At 35.1% G+C, this 26,007-nt stretch overlaps 1 protein-coding gene across 2 annotated transcripts in view; it reads left to right on the top strand.

Annotated features, from left to right (window-relative positions):
* The window catches only part of Glra3 (glycine receptor alpha 3), a 179,748-nt gene that overhangs the window by 130,903 nt on the left and 22,838 nt on the right, over positions 1 to 26,007 (top strand). For both annotated transcript variants that reach the window (XM_004657121.2, XM_004657120.2), the window contains exons 6-7: positions 19,490 to 19,627; positions 24,121 to 24,335. In XM_004657121.2, coding sequence (XP_004657178.1) covers positions 19,490 to 19,627; positions 24,121 to 24,335 — 353 coding nt within the window. The remainder of the gene's footprint in view (positions 1 to 19,489; positions 19,628 to 24,120; positions 24,336 to 26,007) is intronic.

The following is a 26,007-nucleotide window of genomic DNA, read 5'->3' as shown; positions in this document are numbered from 1 at the left end:
GGCTAAGCTATCTCTCCAGCCCAACTATCCACTTTTAAGTGATTTGACTACAAAGGAGAAAAATGTAATACTTAATACATTGGAACATAGAAAATAAGCACATAAGAAACACAATATATGTCACAATATATGTTTTGAACTCAGTATATGTTCAGTAAATGTATGCCAGTGTTTTCAAGGCTGCTCAGAGCAACCTGCAGGGGTGTTCCTTTATTTAATTCTCAATTGAAAAGCATTTGTCAAAGATCTAATATTTTTTCATATGTTGGATAACAATAAACAGCATAAAAATCTCTCCTTTCAAGGATTTCAGGAAACAGTTAAGAAGTCAAATGTGCAAAAGTAGTAATATAATTTAGGACAATAAACATATACTACTGTCATTCTACCAGCACACAGTAGACAGAAGCTAAGAGAGTAGAAGGGAGAGTGAAAAAGATAACTAACAAAGTATATTTTGTATAAATTAGCAATGATGACTCATGTTCCAAAATTTATATTTTTGACTTGGAATTAAAACCTTGGGTCATTCATAGTTTAGGAGATGAAAAAGTTCTTGAGAAGGAAGTTACATGCAAGGAGAGTCACTGGGAAGAAAGGTATTGCATTATACATCAAGGGGAAATGTACAGGTGATAGATAGCATCAAAGAATAAAAGTAGCATAACTTTTAAGTTAGAACAAAAAAGTGATTAATTGGGCTGGAGAGATGGCTTGGCGGTTAAGCGCTTGCCTGTGAAGCCTAAGGACCCCAGTTCCAGGCTCGGTTCCCCAGGTCCACGTTAGCCAGATGCACAAGGGGGCGCACGCATCTGGAGTTCGTTTGCAGAGGCTGGAAGCCCTGGCGCGCCCATTCTCTCTCTCTCCCTCTATCTGTCTTTCTCTCTGTGTCTGTCGCTCTCAAATAAATAAATAAATAAATAAATAAATAAATAAATAAATAAATAAATAAATAAATAAATAAAAGTGATTAATTAAAAGTAAGAATAAAAAAGCTTCTTAAAAGAAAATATTATGTACATGTATACATATTATATTTGTCATATAAAGAGAGCAAATTAACTTTCAACTTTATATTAACCAAAATAAATAAATATTAAACTGACACAGAATAAAGGTAGATACTCAAAGTACATGTTAACAAATATTAAGAACAAATACAATGTTGTTAACAAAGCCCCTTCTAAAGTTACCAGTGACAAAGAAATGGGAAAATGAATATCTAAGAAGTATATATAAAAGGAATCTGCAGGGCTGGAGAGATGGCTTAGCGGTTGAGCGCTTGCCTGTGAAGCCTAAGGACCCCGGTTCGAGGCTCGGTTCCCCAGGTCCCACGTTAGCCAGATGCACGAGGGGGCGCACGCATCTGGAGTTCGTTTGCAGAGGCTGGAAGCCCTGGCGCGCCCATTCTCTCTCTCTCCCTCTATCTGTCTTTCTCTCTGTGTCTGTCGCTCTCAAATAAATAAATAAAAAATTAAAAAAAAAAAAAAGGAATCTGCAGTTCACTTATTGTCTGTTTGTTTATTCATTTATTTTTGTAATTCTGATGATCTAATCCAGGGCCTTTTCCATGCTAGGCAAATATAACCATTAAGCCATACCACCACTTCTAGAATAATAATTTCAATATAAGAAAAATAAGAATGTGAGTAACATTCTGGAAAACATATAATATAGAAATAAGATTTAATAATTCTGAAAGTATATGTAACTATATAACTCTAAATATATGAAGCAAAACAGGCATAACTTGAATAACAATAAACAGTCAACAACTATTTAAATGTACAAGCACAAAATATTTGAGCCAAGTAATGAAATTATAAAGATTGAGAATGCTTATTCTTCATTTTTGGTTTTAGCATATGTGAATATTATGTCATAAACCAAAGAAAAATTGCAAGTGTTCTATGAATTAATGAATTATTGTTTTTACTAAATGTTTCAAATTTGGACCCCAAATTTTGTGTGTTGTTATTTCTTATAACAATGAAGTTGAATTCAATTCAAAGAGAGGATCAGTTATCTACTAAAGGACCACTCGCCTTCCTTTTGAGAATTAGGTTGTTAGGTTATTGGCCTTCAGATTCTGCTGTGTTTTCTCTGGAACAAGAAACAATTTTTTTAAGTTTTTTGTTTATTTTATTTATTTATTTGAGAGTGACAGAAAGAGAAAGAGGCAGAGAGAGAGAGAAAGAATGGGTGCACCAGGGCTTCCAGCCACTGCAAACGAACTCCAGACGCGTGTGCCCCCTTGTGCATCTGGCTAACGTGGGTCCAGGGGAACTGAGCCTCGAACCAGGGTCCTTAGGCTTCACAGGCAAGCACTTAACCGCTAAGCCATCTCTCCAGCCCACAAGAAATAATTTTGAGTTAGGGTATAAGACTCTCTTTCCAAAACATAAAAATAAAAGCATTGATATCAATTCAATTCTACTTATAAATTCACTTTATATGTGGATGTATTTATAGATTATTTTGTGTTGACACAAACATAAAAAATATATGAGTGAAGGAAACACAGCTCTATCATGACTTAAAGACTTGGAGAATTTAGAGTACACACAGATACGTAGCAATAAGGCTAAGAAAAAAGTTCAATGTCTAATTTGCAGCCTTTAATTATATCAAAAAGTACAAGCTTGGGCTGGAGAGATGGCTTAGCGGTTAAGCACTTGCCTGTGAAGCCTAAGGACCCCGGTTCGAGGCTCAGTTCCCCAGGTCCCACATTAGCCAGATGCATAAAGGGGTGCATGCGTCTGGAGTTCGTTTGCAGAGGCTGGAAGCCCTGGCGCGCCCATTCTCTCTCTCTCCCTCTATCTGTCTTTCTCTCTGTGTCTGTCACTCTGAAATAAATAAAAATTTTTTTAAAAAAGTACAAGCTTATGTGGAAAGTTTTCTCTAGATGAAATAAAGCAAATATATTTTTAGTCAGGGAAAAAAAATGAACAATAACTTACCACATCTATGGCTATATATCTGCACTTCTAATTGAGTCAAAAATGGCAGAACAACTCAGTAAAGAAATACTATTTTCCACAAATAATGGCCCAAAGCCCCAAAATTATCAAACAATCAAACAAAAAAAAAGTTGTGTTGTTTAAGGACAAAACAGATAATAGAGGAAACTTTTGAAATATACTTTGATAGGATTTTGGCATAGAACTATTGAAAGGAGACTATGATTTCTGGAAGCTTTGCATAGAAATTTCTAAAGTCAGGTGAAAAGATTTGCTATTTATTTTTCTCAGTTAATTTCAAAACATATTTGAACTGGGTATGGTGGAACATGCCTTTAATCACAGCACTTGGGAGACAGAGGAAGGAAGATTTCCATGAGTTCAAGCCCACTCTGAGACTACAGAGTGAATCCCAGGTCAACTTGGGCTAGAGCAAAACCCTACCTTAAAACCCACCCCTCCCCCCACAGGAAAAAAAAAAAACAAAAAAAACCCCCACATATTTGACATTATCCAGATTGGTCATTCAGGGACTTATGGTGAGCTTAGTAAATCAAAAGATAGGGCTGGTGAGGATTTTCACAATTATTTCCTATTTATACTCTTATACAACCTACTCATAATTTAACAGCTTGGATATTGTTCAAAATAACATTATGCTTTTTGTTTACCTAGTCCCTAATCAGAGAAACAGCTGGTTCTTGTTTTCTGACTATTTGGTACTTAAGCCTCTGTGGTTACATGAAAAGCCCTCAAAATGCAAAAAAATTCACTGGTGAACTAGCTATTTATAAAATAAATTCCCATTTAAACTTTAAAGATCCCATCATTTATTAATAGCGATAACTATTATCTCCTATTCTGTTCACATATTTGTGGACTAGATTTTTCTTATTATCTGCCATTCTTAACAGGTGGCAATATAATAAAGACACAATACAAGTACAATCTTGTAAAATGGTGATGTCACAATAGTTTTATATCCATTCAATATGGTATCTGATTTCATCCTAACCACACGTTAATGAAATAGGTTTGCTTCCCTTTGAAAGATCAGTGACTTTCCTAAGGTCATGCAACGATAAGTTGGACAGAAGAAACTTCATGATGTAAACTCATAGACTCATTATACAACCATCAATCATCAGGTGAATTCCAAATATTTATAAATTGTAACTAATGGTATTCTGAAGATATTTCAAGTTCAAAACATACAGCGTTTGTACTTGCTTTCTTAAGTGAAAAGACTGACGTTTCCTTCTTTGACTGTTTATTCTCCATTTTCTGTCTCACATGTATTAAAATTGGCTTAAACCAGCCTGGCATGGTGACACATGCCTTTAATCCCAGCACTCAGGAGGCAGAGGTAGGAGGATTGTTGCGAGTTTGAGGCCACCCTGAGACTACATAATGAATTCCAGGTCAGCCTGGACTGGAGTGAGACCCTATCTTGGAAAACCAAAAAAATAAAAAATAGAAATAAAATTGGCCTAAACCAATACCTGTGAAGTCATGTGTCCTCTCTTAGGGACAATGTCAATCATCCTGTGAAACCTAGGATTGTTGATACATTACAGATAGCTGCAGAGCATTTTGGACTCAGTCTACATCTACAGTCAGTTAAGTACTACATCTAAGTTCTATGTCCCACATTCTGTGTCCATCTGGTCCACTTTAATGAAAGCCAAATATTTAATCTTTCTCTGTTAAGTACCATCTTGTTTGGTCAGTCTATCATCCACAGATGAACTACATTTCTTCCAATTAATCATGCAAAGAACTGAACAGCATACCCTTATCCACTCCCAAGTAACTAGGTACTGGGAAACTCCTCAATTATACATCAGAGATATTCTTCTTTTATTACCACTTGGAGGGTGGGATGTGCTTTTTAATCAACTTCTGATTGCTTAAGCCATCATAAGTGCCTGTAGGTCAAATTTCAAAATGTTGAAATCCCTCAGATATCTTGCTAAAAACTGTTTTTATAGTATAATTTAATATCCCACGTTATTGGATAATAAGATCATGATTTAATAATAGTATGACATAGCTGCTCCTTTAGGATGCTAAATTTGGTTCCTACTGATTCTAGCTTCTTCCTGTTTTACAAGGTGTAATTCACTTTAGAGATCTATGGATCTAGTGTTGGAGTTTGTTATCTCTTATTCACAAAATAAAGCTGAATATATTTTTCTTTCCTCTCTACAATTCATTTTCACCCATCTGAGGGTCTATGTACTTCAGCAATCTCACCTCATCTACACACCATCTTTCTGCTGTAGTCAGCACCACGTTGCTGGGACAAACATCTGGCTAGACACAGTTTATGGGAGGAACAGTTTTATTTCAGCTTACAAATCAGGGAAAACTCTATCTATGGTAGAATAAAGTGCTTACTTCCATAGATACATGCAGAAAGAAGCAACTGCACCAAGCAAACTCCCACACCAGAAAATATAAGCAAGCATAAATTGCCACAGCTCACACTGCTATCTCCACACCTGGTGTCTTGAATCAAGATCCTCCCCAAAACACAGCTCAGGCCTGGACCCTAGGATCTACCCCTCAGTGACACCTCCTCCAGCCTGGATACTGGTGGCCCAAGTTACAAACTTATATTTCACTAAAACACCCAAGAGTCTGGAGTCATGCATTTATACTATTACATTCGAACTATGACATCCCATATCCTATGATTTTGTTTTCTTCAGAAAAAATTGAGATTAAAAGGCTATCTCTTCTCTTCTCATCAAGGAATGTTCTTATCCCCTTAGTCTTATTTCTTTTTAAAAAATAGTTTTATTTACTTATTTGTAAGGAGAGAGAGAGAGATTGATAATGGGCACAATAGAGCCTTTTGCCTGTGCAAATGAACTCCAGATACATTGGCCACTTTGTGTATCTGGCTTTATGTGGGTACTCTGTAATTGAACCCAGGCCAGCAGTCTGGAAGCAAGTACCTTCAATTGCTGAGCCATCTCTCCAGTCCTCCTTATTCTTATTTCTATTCTTGAAATAATTCTCATAGAATATCCTGTTTGTGTTTTAAAATTAAAAGTAGATAAAATTAAACATGGTTTCAGTCATCAGGAACATATTCTTTCACTTGTGTTTTTTGTTCTGATTGGATGTTCAGTGTCAAAAGTTGTTTGTCTGTTTATTTCTAAAATGTACTTTGCTGTTACATATGATACTAGTTTAAGTCAAATGTGAGATAAAATTGTGCTATTCCCCTGCCTAAAATGTGTTTCCTGAAGATTTGCACATAGCTTGACCTTCGCATCCTTCTGAGAGGCCATTTCTGACCATTTTTTCATAATTACTTCTGTGTCTCCTCACCACTTCCTATCCTATCATATTTCCTTCTCAGTGCATATCATTATTTGATGAAATAGTTATTCAATTTTTCTGTTTACATTTTTCTTTCTGTCCCATTAATTCTATGTAAGACAGGAAAATGTCTTTTTTATTTTCTGTTTGTTATCATGAAAATCCTGGCAAAATTTATGACAATGCACTTTTTCCTTACTGTGAATGATATTTCCCTACATATGCAGGGCAGTAAATATGGCCCAAATGTAATGATATTTAACTCAAAGTTTAATCCTAAAATGACTGCTCTGGCCACTCATGGTTACTGCAAGATCCTTTAGGTGTACTCTGCATATTTTTTCCAGACTCTTCACTTAATGTAGTGATTCAACTAAGGTCTTCTTCTCACCATGTTTTCCTTGATTATATTGATCTTCAGAATTTAACCCTTCTTTCTTAAATGTGCATTTCTAATTATGGTAAAATACACAAATTAGTTCATTTTTTGCTGCTAAAACATAACCATATGTGCTGGGAGATTTCAGGGCAGAAATGTATTGGCTTACAGATCAAGACCAAAGTTCCAATATCTAGAAAGATCTTCTTACCATGACACAAGGCCAAAAGGGCCAAGGAAAAACAGAGGGCTGACCTGTCCCTTCTATAGTAGCAATAAGACTTCCTATGTGTAAGGTTCAGGTACAATATGCTACAGTGGCACTACTGATCTCACCACTCTGCCACCTCTAGCCACTATGAAACTGCCTATTGGTCACCTGCCCTGAAGAGAGACCCATTAACTGCATCATCCAGTCTCTCCCATAGGAACTCACTGCCCTTATGGTCAGCATAAAAAATTAACCTTCATCTCTTATCATTAGCAAAATGGAATGTTAGGTCAGGACAAAATGGAGTCACAGCAGGAGGGTGACAGAGACATGAGAAATGTGGATGACCTACTTCCTTATGTCTCTGTCACCCTCCTGCTGTGACTCCATTTTGTCCTGACCTAACATTATGAGGGTGTAGTTTGCTCTAGTGACCTGATCACCTCTTAAAATGCCCATCTCTCAATAGTGATACAAGGACAACTGGATTTCAACATGAGTTTTAAGCATTTTGTATTTTTAATTTATTTGTGTGGAGAAAGGATAGGAAAATACCAGTCCCCTGCCATGGCAAATGAATGTCCATCTTTTTTTACATGGGTGGCTGGAGAATTGACCTGGACTTGCAGACTTTGCAAGCAAGCATCTTTAACCACTGAGCAGTCTCCCTAGGCTCCTACATGAGTTATAGGTGACTAGTCTTAAGCCACAAAAGATAGAAACCTAGGTGGATTAATGTAAGTTTGAGACCACCCTGAGATTACATAGTGAATTCCAGGTCAGCCTGAGCTAGAGTGAGACCCTACCTCAAAAAACCTATTTATCATCAGTCGTGTGTGTGTGTGTGTGTGTGTGTGTGTGTGTGTGTGTGTGTGTATGTGTGCTGTGCACATGAATGCACCCTTTTTGCACCCAGTGTGCTTGCCTACATGCTCTTACCTGTGATGACCAAAGCCAAAAGTCCCTTTCCATTGCTCCTTTGCCCATTCTTACTTGAGCCTGAGTCTCCTTTTACTACCACCTTAGAATGCTGTTTTTTGGGAGCCTTTGTGTGACTGGAATTTCAGGCACATATGGCAATGCCCAGTAGTTTATATGCGATTTAGAGTTCTGAAATTGGATAGTTTGAGGCCCTTTCAAGATTTTATGCTTGTGCAGGAAGCACACTTAACACTGAGAGATCTCTCCTGCCCAATATTTATATTTCAGTGACAGGATTATTTCACTAAATATGTCTTCAAAGTTTGTGATGGTTCATAATTTCTTTACTTTGAAAGTCTGAGTTATACATACATACATACATATATTGTATTATATAATATTATGTTATATTATATTATATATATGTGGGATATATACATATATCACATTTTCTTTTTTCATTCACTTTTCCATAGATACTTGTGTAATTTCCATGTTTTGACTACTACTGTGAATAATGCTGCCATGAACACGGATATATAATTATCTTTTCAAAACTGTATTTGACATTTTTTGCAATGTGCCCAGAAGTAAAGTTGCTGATCACACAATGGTTCATTTTTAACTTTTTGAGGGCCTGCATATTGGTTTTCAAAGCAATGACACCAGTTTACATTTTCCAATGTGCGCAAACATAACGATTTCTTTACCCTCTCAAGAAACTAGTTATGTTGTGGATTGTGGAGAATAAGCATTTTTTACTCTTCTTTTTGTCATTTCTTTGTGATTGTTCCCCCCACCCCAAAAAAAGCATTTGTCTGTAAGAATAGAAATATTTAAAATAGTTTTTCTTTCTATATACAAATTAAAATTTAAGTGAGTTATTGGACCTAAAAGAAACAAAAATATGAGCATTTTTTGTTGCTGCTTTTGTTGTTTTGGCTTTTTTTCTATGTGAAACTTTAATTTTGTGCCATTTTATGTATCTGTCATTTTGAACTTGAATGGCTGCATGTGTAGTGGCTATCTTAATAAATATAAAGTTCAATAGACTTTTACAATATCAAAGTTAAAGCTTTACGGTAGTTTTTTTTTTCCCTGTGATCATGCTATTTGCTATTGTTTTCTGCTCAGAGCCATTACCATTTTCTTCCTTCTTTAGTTAATTCCAAAAATAACCCAAGTTCCCTTGTCTCTCATAATTCCTACCTAAAGCAAATGGCCTTTCCTGAGCAGGCTTTTTCAAAGGCTGGGTAAGCAGTTTCCCTAGAGATGGCCCCAGGATGCAATCACAATAACCCCTTAAGCCATGCATTGACAGCTGCTATATAAGCAAAGGAATCCAGGAAAAACCAATATATCCTTAAGCCTTTTGTTAAGAAACTATTCATAACCATTAATGTTTCAGATGTGCAGTGTCTGTTTTGTAAGACAAGTTAGCTACTTATAACAGCAAAGGTCATCTCAAATCTAGGAGTCCATAATTATTTAAATATACAAGATTATGAATCAAGTAGATAAAATTAAGAACATATCTGGAAATTTGGTAAAAATCAAGAAACAAATGGAATCAAATCAGATAACAAAAATAATGTGACATATCTATCAGATGATCATGAGGTAAATCAAACATATTAGGTAATGAGGAAATGAAAATAAGCAAAAAGTGATTAAATGAGTATAGAAAATGGTCTATTTTTTTAAAGCATGCTAATGTGTGCCTGAAGAGTGATTTTAATACTGGTGAGGTGAGTTTAGAAGAGCTTGAGTTCCCCAGGGGGTCCAAACACAGAAGCCGTGAATCATGATGGTCATGACTGTGTCTGCTTGGTTTGTGACTGTCCTTTGGGTTGCCATCTTCCCAGATCCTTATAGATAGACAGATTGTTATATGGGATCTGGGGAGTTGACCATGGGTCCTTAGCCTTCACAGGCAAGTGCTTTAACTGCTAAACCATCTCTCCAGCCCCATAGCATGTCTTTATACATAAATATAATAGAAATACACCATCAGTAAAGTTGCAATATTTCTAGGCATGGTAATTTATTTGTTTCCAACTGAAATAGTAGTATCAAAAATTATTCTGGCATATGTAAAGTTTGGGAGTAACCAAGACCACACAAACCACTCTGAGGCAAAGATGAAAGCTTTTATTCTGGAAAAGCTTGAGCTGCCAGGGCTGAATCTCAAGAGCAGAGCATAGCCAACCTGAGGATTGCTGAGTTTGAGGCCACCCTGAGACTACATAGTGAATTCAACCTGGGCCAGAGGGAGACCTTACCTCTTACCTTGAAAATCAAAAACATAACAAAAAGAAAAAGCTGGAGTGTGAGAGCAGAACAGTGACTGGTGACTTACAAGATAAGGGGGCAGGAAACCATAACCCGGGGCATTGTTAGGCAAGGAAGGGATAATGGCTGGGTTGTTTCTTGAGGAATGTGGATAATGTACTTCCTTATGCCTCTCTCTGTTGCCATTCTGCTATCCTTGGTGACTCCACCTTTGGAGCCCATCCTGACCTAGCAGCATAGTTATTTTGAAAGAAATTAAGTATATGTGATAGTAGTCAGAAAACAAAAATGGTAAAAATCTCTGGATGAAGTTAAATGTGTTCATTTGTAATTAAACCTCCATCTTCATCCTAATTCCAATGAAGGTTTCTGTCACCTCGAAGCATGCCAAACTTCTGCACATACAAAATTAGGTTTTCAAATTTACCTGATATAAATCAGTATGCAATTAGAAAAATATGAACAAGAGCTCAGCAATTATCCTGAAAATAGAGATTACAATGCAGTTGGATAAATTAACTAATACTTATATTTATTATTTAGCATGAATTAATTCTCTAGAATAATGAAAGCATGTTATAAACTGAGTGTAAGTTTGAACTTCTGGTTCAATTGTGAAGAGCAATTTAATGCTTGCTCACTTCTAATAATGAAATTTCTTGATGTGATATTTCCATCAAAAGGACATGACATTTGTTAACATTCTAATTTAGGAACATTTCATTATATAGTACTCATAATATATTAAAGACTGGTATTAATTTATTTTTTCCATGTCATTACTGATTTTACTATGTAACTTGATCATTTGAAGTGAAATCAAATTTATGCAATTGTTTCCTCTAAATATTTGGATATTTTTTTGTACAACAGTCACTTTTGTTTCAATTATACATGATATTATAAGCCTTAGTTACAAGAAAATCATCAGCTATCTTTTATCCTTACAATATTCTTTTCTATTAAAGTTTTAATAATAAGAGAAAAACGGTAATTCTAAATACTATTACATCTGAGAGGAACAATGTGGCTGTACTTACATGGAAAATTAGAGAATAAAAAATAACTTATATGAACTGTCAGTTTCACTGTCTGAAATCTGCCTCTTACCATGTCTTGCAGTCAGGTTTGTATTGCTGGCAGAAACCATTCTACCAAGAGTAGCTTGTGGTGGGGAGGGAAAGTTTATTTTTGGCTTGCAAACTTGAGGGGAAGCTCCATGATGGCAGGGGAAAATGACAGCATTAGCAGAGGATGGACATCACCCCTTCACCAGCATCAGGTGGACAACAGGAATAGGAGAATGTACCAAACAGTGGCAAAGAGACACTGGCTATAATATGCCCCAACAATACACTGCCTCCAGGAGGTGTTAATTACCAAATCTCTATCAGCTGGGAATTTAGCATTCAGAACACCTAAGTTTATGGGGGCCACCTGAATCAAACCACCACACCATACTAATTATTTCTCTTTAGCTTTCAATGGATGTGTTGCAATGACAAAAAAATTTTGCCATTTTTCCCCTACATAACAATTTTACTAAACATTTATAATTCTATTTCATGATTTTTAAGCAATGCAAATATATGAAAGTTTGAATTTTATTACATTCTAAATAGTATTTTATGACATCTTTAAATACTTCCTGAAATAAGAATCAGATGTGGGTGTTCTCAGTAATAACATGTACAAAATCTCTATAGGCTTATTCTAGGTTTTGCTTTTCAGAATGAGTAGGGAAACTGAAATATAAGATATCAGAATCCCTCACTGAATTATTATAATGTATTTTCTAGCCTCTGCCTTTTCTACAAACTTCAAGATATTGACAAAAGAAAACTGATTTGGCTTGCAGTAATGGCTCATTTTGATATTGGGTCTATGAAATGAATTATTTCACTAATTTGAGTCAATCTGTAATTTCAGCCTTCTGGAGGTAGACATGGAATCCCACACTCAGTTTATTCCAAGGAACTAGGCTGGCAGTGTCTCTTATTACCTTTCCTACTGAAAAAATCCAACCAACCATAACACTTTTTTTCTCATTAAAAAATAGACTGGCTCATGGCCAGATTCTTTTCCTATTTTAATTGAGATTTTCACAAGAACTTTAAAAACTGTATATTCAGTGAGTATCAAAGTTGTAAAATTTTGAGAAATATGACCAGGTTTTTGTGTGCCTGTTACTTAGGAATACAACTATTTTCCTAACAGAAAGAGGGGATAGCTAAAGTATCTTTAATCTTCACAGAAAAACTTAACCAAAGCACTTTTAAGATAATAAGTCAGTTATGCCATAAAATTTCAACAAAAATATAATTAGTATAAAAAGATACTTAATTTAGCAGACCAATACAGTTAACTGATAGCACATGTAATAGCATGAGTAATGGAAAAGCGAATTCAAATTAAATGCACAAATCATAAATTAAATTTTTTGGGCTAAATAATTTTGACATGACAGTTGTTCCTTGTCAGGTCAATAAAATTGACTTGAGTAATATTTCTCCTAGCAATAATCAGCATGTGCCAAGAGTGAGCATTCTCTTTCCTTTGTTTATTAAATTCCAGCTGCTGATTAAGAGCAGAAGAATTTGCAAACTAGGCCAAACTAGAAATGCTTTTCTCCTGCTCCTAATAATGCTGGAGACAGTTGAGCCAAATGCTATTCTGATTTACTTAAAAATCTAAATATGCCGGGTTTGGTGGCACACGCCTTTAATCCCAGCACTCGAGAGGCAGAAGTAGGAGGATCTCTGTGAGTTCGAGGACACCCTGATACTACATAGTTAATTCTGGGTCACACTGGACTAGACTGAATCCCTACCTTGAAAAAAATTAAAAAATAAAAAAAAAAAATGTGAAAATACAACTCATTAAGAAATCTCTAAACTCGGGCTGGAGAGATGGCTTAGCAGTTAAGCACTTGCCTATGAAGCCTAAGGACTCCGGTTCAAGGCTCGGTTCCCCAGGTCCCACGTTAGCCAGATGCACAAGGGGGCGCACACGTCTGGAGTTCGTTTGCAGAGGCTGGAAGCCCTGGCGCGCCCATTCTCTCTCTCTCCCTCTATCTGTCTTTCTCTCTGTGTCTGTTGCTCTCAAATAAATATTAAAAAAAAAAAGAAAAAGAAAAAAGAAATCTCTAAACTCATTTTGGACTTAAATATATTCTCAGCCCATACTCTCCATTCAAATAAATACATCTTATTAATACAACCCCTCTTTAGTTCCTTTTTTTTGTATAGTCTCTTAAGCTATTTCTAAATACTCAAGATTACTTAATTTTAAAAAGTGATAATATACTTGTATGAATGTCTTTAAAATGTGTCAATTATTCCTAGTGTTAAAATTAAGAAAGGTGAATGATAACTTATAAAAACCAACAGAATCCATTTCTTACCCTTATCTCATAGGCTTTCTCAAGAGTTCTCCATTTGTGTTTGCCTCCTAACTGATATTCTCTTATTCCCTGTCTCTCTCAAATGAAAGTAAATATGTCTCATATTTACATGTATATATGCATATTTATGTGCATTTATGTATAACTGAGAGACCAAGGAGAAGCAGTGTGCTGCATCTGGCTTCTGTGACCTTGCTTAGTGGCTGGACAGTGGTGCTGCCCTTTAAAATCAGACAGCCATTTTGACTCAGATGAGGAACTGACTCATGTGCTATTTTTGCTTCTGTATCCATGCTTGCTTAGCTATAGACCCCCCACCTCCCCACTTCCCCACCCCCGATTCCTGGGAAGCCTCCACTTCAAGGACATTCCAGAGATACATAGCCACTGAGGCTCTGGCCTCTTGCAAAAGATAAGTTCTGCAAACAAGTTACTACCTAAGATAAGTAGGCTGGAGTTTCCACGCGCATCCTCTCCGAAATTCCCGCGCGCACCCTCTTAGAACCAATCATTTTAAAAGTCGCAATATGATGTAACCTTTCCCTTATAAACCCCTCTCCTCTGAGGGTCTGGGCTCTTTCCCTCACTACTTCTGTGTCGGACTGTGTGGATGGAGCCCAGGCCTAGGCTTGCAATAAAGAAACCTGCTGATTTTACATTCGAGTGTCTCAGCTTCTGTGGTGGTTCTCTGGGTGACTCCTGGGTGACTGGGGTTCTTGGCTCCTGGTCAGGGGTCTTGGCACAACATAGTGTATGTATGATTATTCTAAAATTCTATTTAAACCTTTGCTAAGTTTTATAAGAGACTATAATTTCATTGTTTTGTATAAATTATTGACATTATATCCCACACAGTATCTTAAATATGGTTATATTTAAGCCTATATTTTTTAAATAACTGTTATCTATATAATTACCAGGATGTTATCATGCATCTTAACCCAGAACACTAATAGCATAGAATGTGTCTATATTTTAAAGACAGTAAATTTTATTTTTGTGTCACTCGTTTTCTTTCCAAGAAAACAGAACTTTTTCTCATTATCATTTATTAAATGGTTTTCTTTTTAAAAAAACTTATTTTGTTTTTATTTATGAGAGAGAGAATTGCCATGCCAGGGCCTCTTGCAAATGAACTCCAGATGCATGCACCATTTTGTGCATCAGGTTTTACATGGGAATAGGAGAATTGAACCCTGGCTGTCAGGCTTTACAAGCAAGTGCCTTTAACCATTGAACCATCTCTCCAGCCATTTTGTAAAAGGTTTTTCATGCTGATTTGAAGTATAAGTTTATTTAAATTTCCTTGCACAGGTTTTACGCTAATATCTGTTCTGTAACATTCATTTACTTGCCATTCCTAAAGTCACCAAAACACTATAAATTTATTTGTATAATTTTTCATCTATTAGGCAGGTCTATACATTTTCTTCAAACTCTATTGTCATATGTACATATATATGAATTTCCAGTTGAAAAAATCATATTAAGATTTTCATTTACTTTCACTGAAATTATAGATTAGTTTTGGAGGTAAGAGGACATAACTAATAATGCGTCTTCTTACCAAAACTGTAAAACTGAGTCTGTATTCTTATGCCTTTCAAAAAACCAATTATTTCAATTTTAATTTTGCTTTAAAGTTCATTATTATGCATGCATTTTCCTAGTAAGAATAAAATTTTGTTCATGTCAAATTTAGATGATGCAATATCATTTTAAAAGACCATTGTCTCAATACATTATGTTGAAAAGGTTTTTATCTTATTTCTTGTCCTTTTTTATTTTTTATTTTTTTTGTTTTTTTGAGGCAGGGTCTCACTCTGGCTCAGGCTGACCTGGAATTCACTATGTAGTCTCGGGGTGGTCTTGAACTCACAGCAATCCCCCTACCTCTGCCTCCAGAGTGCTGGCATTAAACACATGTGCCACTACAGCAGGTTTTTTTAATCTTAGTTCTTTTAAGATAAGTGACAACAGCCTATAACAGATAACATAATAGGAGAGTAAAAACAGCAAATGGAATAAAAGGTAAATTCCAAGTGATAATATTGAAACTAGAAGTTCTTCTAATGCTAATAAGAAGTGTTGAGAAGAAGACAAGGATGGAAAGGAGTCTTTGGTTATATTTTTGGAGACATAGGAATCCCTCCATCTGTGTGATGGTCAGTAGAGTTAGAGAGACTGCGACAGAATGGCAAAGGTTTCCAAAAATGTTAGAGACTTGAGAAAAAGAAGTGACTGTGTTAGGTTTCTTGCCTGGTATTCTGAGAGGGAATCTCCTTACTGGGTGGCCTGAGTCAACTTCAGCATAAAATAAACAAACATTTCAGTGTGGCATAAGATGAAGAAAGGTAAGTAGGAAGCTCAGGAAGTCGTTCCACAGATAGATAGACATAACCTAAACTAACATTTTCTGTATTGTTCTCTCTCTCTCTCTCTCTCTTTTTTTTTTTTTTTTTTTTTTTTTTTTTTTTTTGCTGTGATTTGTTTTGTTTTAGGGCTCCTTTATTACCTGGAGGTGATCCAGATGGTTTACTTATACTCATATACACATTGCTGGTAATTTCAATTCTCAGCTGATGGAGTTTATAATAAAAGAACTTCAATGTCCTGTCACTAGGGAGGTAAAAAGATTTCAGTACAAAGACTGAAAACTAATTCAATGGAGATAATGACTCCTGAAAGGGCATGGCTGAAATTGTCTCATTGTTGATATGGCAATAAATGAAAACATCAAAACACAGTGGTGGCCAACAGAACAGACCATAAATTTTATTATCCTCCATCTTTAATGGAGGCTAATAAAGTTTAGAGCCAAGGCTAAAGGCACGGCATTCTGCAGCAGGGTAGAAGAGTACATCAATACTACAGGCTTACATTAATTTATCAGTTCCTTTTATCTGTTCCCTTAAGCTAGTTGACTGCAGATGTCTGATGTGATTACTAATTCCTATTATAATCCTTGGGGAGTTTTAAGTTTCAGATAAATTTGCTGTTTCTTTTGCCCAGAAGTTCTTTATCTTCTCTTTTTTTTTTTTATGTATTTTCATTTACTTATTTGAAAGAGAAGGGATGTTGCAGTTACCTTCTTGTTGCTAGGACAGCTATCCAACTAGAAGTAGATTATGGGAGTAAATGGTTTGTTCCAGGTTTGCAGATTCCAGGAGAAGCTCCATGATGGCGGAAGAAGTTAGATCATTTCATCATCTGGAGAGAGAAAGCGAGAGAGAGAGAAAGAACAACAGGAGAAAGCACCAACAGCCAGACTGGCTCTAGACAAACCTAGTAGTGGCTGGACTCAAGATCTGCCCCCAGGGCCTCACCTCTAGCAGGGCTCTGCCTACTAAAGACTTAAGTAGGAAGCTTAATCTTAATTAAAAATATCTGAGTCTATGGGGCCATTTACATTCAAAACACAAGAGGGAGAGAGCTATTGAGTGAAAGAGAGAGAGAGAGGGAGAGAGGGAGAGAGAGAGAGAGAGAGGGAGGGAGGGAGAGAATGGGCATGCCAGGTTCTCTTGCAACTGCAAATGAATGCCAAATACATGTCCCCTTTGTCTATCTAGCTTTCCATGGGATTGGAGAACCAAATCACAACCAGCAGGTTTTATAAGCTAGTGTCTTTAACTGAAGAGCCATCTCCCCAAATCCCATCTTCTCTCATTCTTCACATGGAGGTCTTTCCTTATTTTCAAAGTCAAATTCCAATAAGATAGCATGCCTCTACCCACAGTTGGTGCTAAATAAATACTGGATGAAAAACAAGTTTAAGCTATTCATTTGCAAGTGTCACCACAGTTACCCAATGATGTTGTTGGCTAAAGTTAAAGTTAATTTCTTTCTTTGTTTCCTGAATCAATTATTTTTCATTGAAAGACTTATAGTACAAGGTGATTAAACTTACTGCCTTGATTTCACTAGCAAATCTGTTCTCCCTAATTTTTTCAAGCACCTAGAAAGATCCATTATCCAAAAACACAAAAATGTTAAAATACTTTAAACTGTGCATAAGAGAACAGATTAAAGTTTTTCTTACAGGTTTCTCGAAGCAATAATGGCATTATGTTTCCTAAAATAACAGTGAATGACTCTGAAGAAAATCCTGCCTAGACATGGCTATATCATTATTTTCCTCCTGCTTTAAAAATTAATTTTTTTGTGGACTATAAGTAAGTGAATAGTATTATAAAATATTGATTCCTAAATCATTCAATGTAAATTATTAATTAACATATACACAAGTTATGTATGTTTCTCTAACTTGTATTAGAGCTTGTCTTTAGAATTAAACAGAGGTAATTCCTTACAGAATATTGTGAATACTTCCATATGTCAAACCAGAAGGAGGTTTTGGCTGATCTTTCTATTTCTGCATCTATATTGGGGAAAAAAAATCTCAGATATTTTGTCTTCTATGATTATATTTAGGAAGAATAATAAATATGTCTTACCTTACAGCTGATGCAAATTGGTGCTGGCAAACTGGTGTTCATTTTAATATCTTTAGATTATCAAGAAATCTGTGTCTGTTTTCTCTCTAGTTAAAATAATATTAATACTGAACATAAGAAAAAGTTTATGAATAAAAGTAAAACCCTCTATTATCAATCAAATAATTATTAATTTCAAGGTTCAATACAAAGTGTTCTAGTACAAGTAACTCAAGTACTAAGTTCTTGCTTTATGTAGTATAATTTAGAGTCCTTTGAGTTATCATGTCTGCTCTAGAAAAGCAATTCTGGCATATCTTCCTTTAGGGTGGATGGCTTTGCAAACTCCAACTCCATTTATTTTGTAAAGTTCTTACTCCATAATGAGCATCCCAGATGGTAACAGTGTTGTGTTTTGGCAGTAGAATCTTAGACATTCTACACAGATCTGACCACTGATGCTCATGCTACTACTACCACCTTGCCTGTGGAGTAGTACTGGTGTGCCCAAGCATCAAATCTGTGTGGTCAAATCACTACTACCACAGCTAGATCAGTCTTAGCTCTTTATGAAAGGCTTTTCCAGGTATGTTGAAGAAGTTGGAGAGAGAGTGGTAATCCTTCCCTATCCACTGCTCTGTTCTGTCAAATTTATCCACATCAGTGTTTCTAACACCTTATATACTCTCCTGACAAACCAAGCTTCTTTCTGGGTAATGTGAGGTAGATGCCGCTTGCAGCTCCAGAGACCTAGTACATTTGCTTCCTTTGACCACTTGACTTAGTTCCAGGTCCCCATCATGCTTTCTCTATTTTAACTACATGAACTAACTGATCAGAACAAGAGCAAACCAGCCCCACCCTCACTGCTGACTCATCTACAGCAACTTTCAAACATAAATTTCCAAACCTTCTTACTCAGAGAGCAAAAAGCTAAAAATCTGCCCCATATAGGAAAATGATATTTAGCTTACTAAAAGCTGCTGAATTTTTGTACTACTTATTAGTAAGCATCTGTACTGAATTCACTGATAGTGTGTATAAGAATTTCTTCTGCAACCTATTCCATGTGCATTTTCTTTTTGCTCTTATTTTCCTACATATAGGACACACTTTAATTTTTAATACCATTTTGTTCATGTGGGGACTTGGAACACAGAACCAGATACTACAAGTTAATGTAACTAAATCCAGAAAGACATCCAGCAGTAGTACTTCCCTTTCAGATATTTAGTTTCTCATTTTCCAATTTGTGATTATTTGTTGGTAAGAAATCCTAAAGAAATGAGCATGAGGTAAGAGAAAGGAAATGAATGGAAGAGAACCAAAAATGAAAATTTCCGAATTAATCTAGTAGCTTCTCATTCTAAGGCAAAGAAAAGAACGCATGTATATGCCTCTCAAGGTTTCTTGCTACCATATTGTATTTTTTCTTTTCATTTGTTGTTAGACTTTTGGTTAATGGAACCAAGTCTGTTCATCTGATTGTGGCAAGTGGGTGTTTTTTTCTTTTATCTTTCTTTTTAGTTGTAAACATATTTCTAATGTTTTGTCTAGTTGGGTACACAATGAATGATCTCATTTTTGAATGGCAAGATGAAGCACCCGTCCAAGTGGCAGAAGGACTCACTTTGCCTCAGTTTCTATTGAAAGAAGAAAAAGATTTACGATATTGTACTAAACATTATAATACAGGTAGGCATGAGTTTTATTTATGCTTATGATTTGTAATTTTGTACAGAGATATATAAATATTTCCTAACTATAATGATAGGTTAATAGCTTTAAGTATGTACCCTACAATGTTTTTCCTAGTTATGGAATAGATTATGTTGCTGTTGGAACAAGAATTTTTTCACTCACTGTGTCCTGTCATATAATTTGTGTGAGACCAAAGAAATGCTTGTCATACTGAAATATTCTTTTTAATATTTATTCTTAGTTATTTTTAACTATTCTTTATGAAATCTAACACTTAGGTAATAATGACGTTTTCAAAATGTTCCTTCAATTTCTATGTGAGACATGAAATGTAGCTCTTACACGTTAAGACTGTAAGTGCTAACAAAAAAAAATTGTTTGAAGACTGCATTATGTTAAAAAACAGCTTCCTTTGCCTAAACCTTTCCCTTTAGCCATATTTTCCTGTGTCGAAAGAAAATTTTTTATTAAGGAATCTACTGTGCAAATTGGCACAGGACCTTCTGTCTCTGAATGGACTTATCAGAAATAATGGGGCTGGAGAGATTGCTTAATGGTTAAAGGACTTGCCTATAAAGCCTAAGGACTCAGGTTCTATTTCCCAGGACCCACATAAGCCAGATGCACAAGGTGGCACATATGTCTGGAGTTTGTTTGTACTGACTAGAGGTCTTGGCATGCCCATTCTGTCAAATAAAAATATTTTAAAAGAAGATATCATAACAACACCAAGGATTAAGAAACAGGATGTGATATACGTATACACATAAAATTTATTCACTTCTCTAAACCAGTATGACCTAGTCTTGCAATACCTACTCTAAATGTCTAACTAATTCCTAAAAATGTCATTAAACAAACTATCCCAGCATGGAGCATCTCTCTCAGATCATGAGTATGTGACCTCTGTCCACAGTTACTCTTATCATTTCACTTCAGTAACTTATGACTCATCTTAGACTCAACATTTTCCAGAATTATCTGAGTTTTCACACTACAAAGTTGCGAGACTCTATCTCTTTAACTAACTTGCACTATTTGATTAAGACATCACTATAATTTTCCATCCAGAGAGAGGTGTTATCAAACTGATTAGGCAGCTCAAGGTTAGCATCTCAACACAAAGATAAAGAGCAGTCAAGTCTTAAGCAATGTCCTTGTCATTTCTCCATAGTCAACTATATTGGTAAACTCCTTTTAGGAATATCCAAAAAGGTCTCTAGATTTGAGGTGTGGTAGTATGTTAGTTTCCTAGGACTATCATCACAAGTGATCACAGACTCATAGGATTGAAACAGAAGAAATGTATACTCTTACAGGACTGAAAGTCTGCTTGATGTGTAAAAACTTAGGCATCAGCAAAACCATGCTTCCCCTGTAAGTTTCATGAAAATGATTATTTCTTATCTTATTTTCCTATTTTTATTAACTTTCAGTACTTGTTGGCTTATAGATGCATCACTTCAAGTCTTTGTCTCCATAGTACATGCTATTCTCCCCATGGACTGTGTGTCTGTGTATAAATTTCCCTTTCCTTTTCAGGACACCAGTGATATTGGAGTAGGGCAACCACAATTTTCTAAATAAAGTCACTTTCACAGATGCTACATTGAGATGAGGTGAAGCTGTAAATATCACATTAGGATAAATTTTGATCATACAGGGTCTTAAGACCCTTCTTTACATAAAGCCCATTTGAAAGCTTAGAGTTATTTAACAGTCTATTACAGCTTAGGTGAAAATAACTCACATTTTGAATACTTTCTACAAATAATGATTTTTTTTTTCCTCAGAAGACCTAGATGCCTCACATTTGTATAGTAAAAGAGATGAATGCAAACCCAAAATTATAAATGGTAATGTCCTCAGTCACATATCTGCTAAAAGCCCCATTTCATTGCAACAGTGCACAGGATTCCTCTTCTGATTATTTTCTTATAGTAGGCTAAGATGCCATGTAATTTTCTTTGCAAATTCAAAACTGCATATGAAGATAAAAGACTAAGTTATATAAAAGTTACAATCAGAAATACCTTTCCCTCCTAAAAAGCAAAATATATTAAAATTAATAATTATTTCACATACAAATTAATTGCATAAGCTCAAGTGTTAGGTTGATTTTCATTTTCACTGTTCAAAAGTTTTTTGAAAATTTATTTGTTTATTTTAATTTATTTATTTGAGAGTGACAGACAGAGAGAAGGAGAGAAAGAATGAGCGCCCAGCCACTGCAAACGAACTCCAGACACATGCGCCCCCTTGTGTATATGGCTAAGGTGGGTCCTGGGGAATTGAGCCTTGAACCAAGGTCCTTAGGCTTTGCAGGCAAGTGCTTAACCACTAAGCCATCTCTCCAGCCCTGTTCAAAAGTTTTATTGCCTTTAATCCCAGCACTCGGGAGGCAGAGGTAGGAGGATTGCCATGAGTTCGAGGCCACCCTGAGACTCCATAGTGAATTCCAGGTCAGCCTGGGCTACAGTGAGACCCTACCTCGAAAAATGAAAAAAAAAAAAAAAAAAACCAGTAAAAAAAAAGTTTTATTGGCATATGTTTCAAGGTTCTATGACCTGTTTCCTGCTAATTACTCTAAATCCTTCCTCCTCTCCTCACATGTTTGGTATGCTTTCCTTGTGATTCTGAATGAGCTTTTGTCTAAAGTGTTAATTTTTCTCTTCAGAAAATACACATAAACACAGACATAGTACACAGACACTTATACAGACACACATAATCATGTATATTTGCATATCTTCTTTTTTTTCTTCCTGGCAATATTGACAAGAATGTTTTAAATAAAAATTCAGTGAAAGATTGCTTTTTTCCCTTGAGAATCACATGAAACTGATAAAATTTATACAAATGATCAGTAAAATTGTTCATTAATTTGTCATTTAGTTACTTACCATTGATTTGATGAAAGTGTTTCAGTCACTCATGCTCCATTTCATTTTGTTATATTTAATGAAAATTTAAATCTTAATCTTGAATACTGTTTTAACATCTAAATATTTTATATATTCCAGAAATCTTTAAACATTTTTTTATGTATTTGATAAGTTGGCAAGACAACCATGCATGTATGCTTGCCCACAAGTTTATGATTAAATGTGGACTGTCCATTTCCAAGAGCCTCTGAGCTGTTGTGGAGATTTTTGAGTTCTGGAATCATTTCCATCTTCCATCTAGAGGCCACACACTTATGACACTGTGCCATCACGTGTGGGTCAAGTCTCTCTAATAGCACTGCATTGAGCCTTATCCTAGGATACATACAGTAGCAATTTTTATATCTATGCTGTATGATATCTTTCTTTCATGGTTGGATCAGAGAACATTACTTAAATAGGATAATACATATACTCTTCTCTCTGACTCCATCCTTCTTGAAATAATAACAGAGAATAAAACACAGAATTAAATGACTTAGAGAATCATGATTTTAAAAATAATAGCATAGCAGTAGTGGTAAAACAGCAGAAACAGGAAATAAGCAGAAATACCAATTTAAAGTTTAGCTAAAGTATTATTTACAAATCTGCCATAAAGATATAACTAGTAGAGAATCTAAGGCATAAATATATACAGCAAACATAACTTACTTGTTATAGTGTGTTTATGTTAAAAGTTATTAGTATACAATAATAAATATTTTCCTTTTGTTTGTACTATATTTATGCAACCATTCATCCTCAATTGTATGTATCCCTTAGAACTTACTCCAAAGTAAATATACAGGTCTTTGAAATAAATCTTATTCAATTAAACAAATACATAAACGCACCAAACACAATGAGTGACAATGACCTTTAAGTAGTAAACACACAATTGCCTACCTAACTCAGAACAATTGTTAGGATCAAGTGAGGGAAAAAAAAAAAATCTTTCAGGGCTCAACAAGTATGAATGTTATTCAAATACAAAAAATCAGATACAAGCTACAGATGACTGGGCTTCTGTGTGAGAATGAAAATACTTAGTAGCAGAGGCCAGTAAGTTGAAAAGGAGACATAAAGGGTGGAGAAAGGAAGGGAGGAGGATACTTAATAGGTTGATATTGTATATATGTAATTACAATGATTGTAATGGGGAGGTAATATGATTGAGGATGGAATTTCAAACGGGAAAGTGTGGGGGTGGGGAGGGTGGGAATTACCAGGGGATATATTTTATAATCATGGAAAAAGTTAATAAAAATTTAAAAAAAAAAAAAGAAATATGTTGTTAATAATAATAATAATAAAAGATTTTTTAAAGTCTTAAAAAAAAAAATCAGATACATACTATGTCCTGAAAGAGTTCCCTCTCTCATTACATTGATTTGGGATTTATGAAAAGTCTAAATGCAACTTGAATATGCTATTTAGGGTCTCCTTTCATGAATGGAAAAATTTATGACAAAAACGATTATGAAAGTCAAATTGTAAGATTTGATGACATGACAAATACTGACTTTTATTTGTTGTTGCATTTATTTTATGACCAACTAGGAAAGTTTACATGTATAGAAGTGCGATTCCATCTGGAAAGACAAATGGGATACTACCTGATCCAGATGTACATTCCCAGTCTCCTGATCGTGATTCTATCTTGGGTTTCATTCTGGATTAACATGGATGCAGCGCCAGCCAGGGTAGCTTTGGGCATAACCACTGTGCTAACAATGACCACTCAGAGCTCAGGATCCAGAGCTTCTTTACCAAAGGTAAGTACACTTAAGGAAAATACACATCTTTGCACATGTACTTAGAAAGATACAATTGCAAGATTCACCAAATATTGTTCAATAGAATTTGTTATACATTATTATTATTTTTTTTAAACTAAATTACAGATGGGAATAGTGGCTCATGCCTAAAATGTCAGCACTTGGGAGGCTGATGAAAGAAAATCACTGCAAATTTGAGGCAAGGCTGGACTACAGTGTGAGTTCCAGGTCAGGCTAGGCTAGAGTGAGGCCCTGCACCAAAAAAAAAAAAAAAAAAAAAGTACTAAGGGCTAGGGAGATGTAGTTAAAGTTACTTTCTTGCTAAGCTTACCAACCTAAATTTGATTGTACAGCATCCATGTAAAGTGGGACACAAAATGTGCATTAATCTGTGATCTCATGACTAGTAAAACAGGAGGCAGAATCATGATAATCCAAAGAGAGCCAGGTAGGTGTTCATTTGTAGTGGCAAGAGGACCTGTCTCAAAGAACGTAGAAGAGTACAAACTTAGAGATTGTCCTTTGGCCTCTACATGTGCACTGTGACATATACCTGCCCATGCATACACACTACATACATTCATACATATATACAAACACAAATAAAAATAAACAAGTGAAGTAAAAATTTTTGTAAAATTACCAATTCATAAATCTTGTAAAATGCAACAATGGAGGAAGGAAAATATTATACAAACCAGTGACATCTTCTCTTCACATTCTTTGTTTTGATCTCCAGTTACTTAAATATCAACCATCATATATACACTATGGAATTCTCCATGTAAATAGATATTTAAACATTTAAAATGTACTAAATATTTATTTAAATTGAATTGGTCTGGTAATTTTAAATGTTGGCATAATACTATCTTATGTCAATACCATAATTAAATAGCTCAATCTCTGAATTCATTCTATAATGAATATTCATAGGATGGATGTTATACACCCAAGAATACAGATGTACAAGAATAGAGATATGTACACACCTGCAAGAAATTATTGCAGAAATTCCTCTTTATCAAGTGCATTATTGGAGTTTCTACAGTGATGCACCCTGGACCACATATGATACTCATTATTTTTATGTCTCCATTTCTCTAGCTTTTAGTTAGTTGTAGGTCAATAGGAAGGGGAACTTATTTAATTCCATAAATTTTGTCTATGCTTAGCAGCCATAATTAAAACTTTTTCCTCTATAAAGTTTATAAAAGTTTCAATACTCTTCATAAAGTACTTAAATATATACCCGAAGCTATATTCATCCATTTATCCTCATAGAAATGAAAAATTATTTTCTTCTTATAAAATGATTTCCAGGTAGTACCAATTATCTTAAGAGCTCCTATAAAGATTCCAAAAAACTTGACTACTATTTTGATTGAAATGATACACTTCTGCATAATAAAATTATATTAATTTCTCTTGAACATTTAGTGGTATGTTTTGCCACTCCAGGTAAATTATAAATATAGCACATGGTCCCCTTAGAACTTTCCAGGAATTGCATTCAGAGTCAATTATATACATTAAAATGTGTGAGTAAACAAAAGTTAGCCACAAGATCTTTGAAAATGTTACATAATAGAGAAAGAACACAATATCTACCGAAAGTCAGTTCTCTAAGAATCAATAGCCATTATTCAAAATTATGTCTTCTCTAATG

The sequence above is a fragment of the Jaculus jaculus genome, chromosome 1 (genome assembly GCF_020740685.1).
Source record: "Jaculus jaculus isolate mJacJac1 chromosome 1, mJacJac1.mat.Y.cur, whole genome shotgun sequence".
Classification (NCBI taxonomy): Eukaryota; Metazoa; Chordata; class Mammalia; order Rodentia; family Dipodidae; genus Jaculus; species Jaculus jaculus.
This window is presented reverse-complemented; position numbering and strand designations above follow the sequence as displayed.